The sequence below is a fragment of the Cyprinodon variegatus genome, unplaced genomic scaffold (genome assembly GCF_000732505.1).
Source record: "Cyprinodon variegatus isolate N-32 unplaced genomic scaffold, C_variegatus-1.0 Scaffold653, whole genome shotgun sequence".
NCBI lineage: Eukaryota > Metazoa > Chordata > Actinopteri > Cyprinodontiformes > Cyprinodontidae > Cyprinodon > Cyprinodon variegatus.
Genome location: NW_015151106.1, coordinates 394,299 through 397,313, shown reverse-complemented (window position 1 = coordinate 397,313; position 3,015 = coordinate 394,299). Strand labels below are relative to the sequence as shown.

The 3,015-nt window shown below is 39.1% G+C and overlaps 1 protein-coding gene across 1 annotated transcript in view; it reads left to right on the top strand.

Moving 5' to 3' along the window:
- Positions 1-2,034, top strand: part of dnpep (aspartyl aminopeptidase) — a 12,998-nt gene extending 10,964 nt beyond the window's left edge. Inside the window, exon 11 of the mRNA XM_015393703.1 lies at positions 1,981-2,034. Coding sequence (XP_015249189.1) covers positions 1,981-2,034 — 54 coding nt within the window. The remainder of the gene's footprint in view (positions 1-1,980) is intronic.
- The last annotated feature ends 981 nt before the right edge of the window (positions 2,035-3,015 follow it).

Sequence of the window (3,015 nt, the reverse complement as noted above, 5' to 3'; positions counted from 1 at the left end):
CGTCAGACCAGCTCCACCAATCAGCAACCAGAGTCCACTGTCCTCATTTTAGGGAAGAAAGGTCTTCTTGGAAGAGTTGTTATAAAATACAACTTGTTTCTCGTAATTTTAGGACTTTATTCTCGTCAATTTCTGACTATTCTCTTTGTGACTTTTTTCTCGTAATATTAAAACTTTATTCTCATAACGTTACGACTTTATTCTCGAAATAGAAGGAAAAAAATCTCCAGCCTGGCCCTAATACTCTGTCATATCGGACAGCTAAAGCTTCCTTAAAGATTTTTTACGAAAATTCAAGCAGGCGAAGCCAAAACTTTTCCACTTGAGGAAGTTCTGGATAGAGCAGATTGACAGATAAAAAAATTTTTTTTTTTTTAAAGCTTAAATGTAAAATATTAATATATTCTTTTGTCAATTTTCATATAGTTTCTGCTCTAAATGAGTCGCTCTGTAAGATAAAGACATATTTAACAGTCTATATATTCCAATTAACAATTAATCCGTTACAAAATAAGTTGACGATTATTTCAATAATCGGTCAATCCGATTGTTTGGAACCTAACTGTCAGGTCTGAGCACCTAAAACATCATACATGCATCCAGGGAAAGAAAGAAGGCACAGAGACAATTAATTTAGTTTTACTCGCGAGGAGAGTAGAAAGAGACTGCAGAGTTTACAAATCTCCAACCCACTCTGCCGGTCTTCAACTTTCTCCTCGCTATTTATTAAAGTCAGAGGGGGGGTCCCTAGTTACACAAGCTGAGGTTGCGCTAAAGGAATAGGAAACAAAAAATACAATTCAGTTTGCAGCCTCAGTGAACGGGTCAGTTTGCATTTAAATGTCTTGCAGTCAAATGGTCCAAGAACCTCCTGGTTTCGTTAAGCTTGAGCAAAACTTCCTGAGAGTTGACCTATACTGCTTGTGCAACACTAATTCATTCTAAACAATATTTACAGCTAAGCTTTAAAAAAACATGTTTTTCTGTCGCCCTCATGTTTCTCGGACCAGTAAACTAATGGTTCTGGTCCAGTAACACAGACATCCCATAATGGAGTCCAGACTCTGCTGTCTGCCATTAGAAGCCATTTGTTTCCTCTTTATATCCCCTTCATATTGCATCAATTCAGCTGAAGCAGGTTTGACCTAATGCTGTTGCCGTAGAGCCTCACTTACAGAGTTTTGTTAATAAATTGTTGTTTTAATAATCAGAACTTATTAAAGCATCAGAAACATATTTCGGTACTTCACCTGAAATATTGGCATCAATTAATAAGAGTTAGCCTTAAGCTAGCCTGTTTTAAAGCTAATGTTTTCGTACAGGTTGAGGTTTAATGTCTGTCTCGTATCTTCAAGGTTTCACATCATGATTATTTATCTTCTAATGGTTTTATTATTCTATAATCCAGTGAGTTTAACGGACTAAAGATGCACGGTGTTGGCAGAGTGATGCTGTGTGATTAAATCCCAGCGGTTTGCTTTGACAGTGTGGACGTCCTGGTCGTCTGAAACCAGCTGCCTCTGTGTTCTGGCTGCTAGATGAAGGGAGAGCAGCTGTGGAATGATGTTCAACACATTCTCAGTTCAACACTTTTTATTTCATCAGTAATGAGCGGATCTAAGAACAGGGATCTAAACCGTCTGCAGACGGGTTGTGTTTGTTAACCAGCTGTCGTCTGAGAAGCAGACGTAAACATTCCTCGCCTCGTTTGTTACTCGCCGTGAAGCAGATGGAGATTTTCTCTCAGCTCATTGAGTCGCTGTGTTTTTATTTCCCACATCCTGTCTTTCAGGGCTTCTTTGAACATTTTCCCAGCATCAGGAGCTCGCTGGTCGTCGACTGAGGAACCTGCTGCTGCTGCTGCTGCTCACATTTTCTCTGTTAAATCTCAGAAACTGTGTTCCAACTGACAGATTTATGAAATAAAGATCTGAATTCTTTGTCTGGGTCGGTTTTTATTGTCTCCGTTTCCTCCTGCAGGATGTCATTGAGTTAAACGTGCAGATGGAGGTTAAAGTGATGCTGCTGCAGTAATTTAATTCCTCCTGCTTGCTTTTAATAAAACCCAGCGAGCTGCTTCGTCTGCTGCTCTGCCAGGTTTCTGGCACAGAGGGACGAAGCAGCGAGCCAAGTGTTGATGCAGAGAGGAGTTATCTTCCCTTAGAGGGTCTGACTGGGGAGAAATATATAGAACAGGTCAAAAACACCTTTAATAATATCAACAGACCAGGTAATTACAGTTATGTTCAAAAAGCTTCAGATTGTCAGGGTTCAGTGGAGGTTTTAAGGACCCAAATGCAGAGGTGAGTTCTTGAAGTTTTATTTAAGTACTCGGGAAACTGAGGCAGGAATCCAAATATCCAACATAAAAATACAATACAAAACAGAACCATGAAGACATCCGGGAAAACATGCATGAGGAGCCGGGGAAAGACAAGGAACTGCACAGGGAGAGTATTTATGGAAGACTGAACAAAGACAGGACTAATGAGCTGATTGGGAGCAGCTGTGAACAGAGGAGTCTAGAAGGAGCCGGGGGAAAGGAGACCGACACCAGAGGGCAAGTAAACAAAAAGCTAAGAACTCGAATATATCCAGAAAACACCAATAAAGGTAGAGAACAAAGAAAAACATGGATCAACGTGAAATTGAAAACTCACAGAAAGCTTAACAGAACCAGGAGCGTTACACAGAAAATCTGTTTGCATCATTATTAGTTTAATCCTCTCTGGGTTCCTAAACCAGAGTTGCTGACGTTCCTCACAGGACTGTAATTTGCATTTTTTCTTAAAGGAAAAGTTCGGTCATATTCAGAATTCAAACTTCTTAAAGTACTTTAAATATGAAATTATTACATACTGAGCTGAGAACGTGTCTGTCTTTAAAAAAAAAATACTTTATGAAGCCAACAGCAGCATTGATCAACATGAATGCGTCTTTTCTAAGTAAATCGATTGTAAATCCATTATATTATTAAATAAAAAGCTTCTCTCTATATGTCGCTACATTATGTTA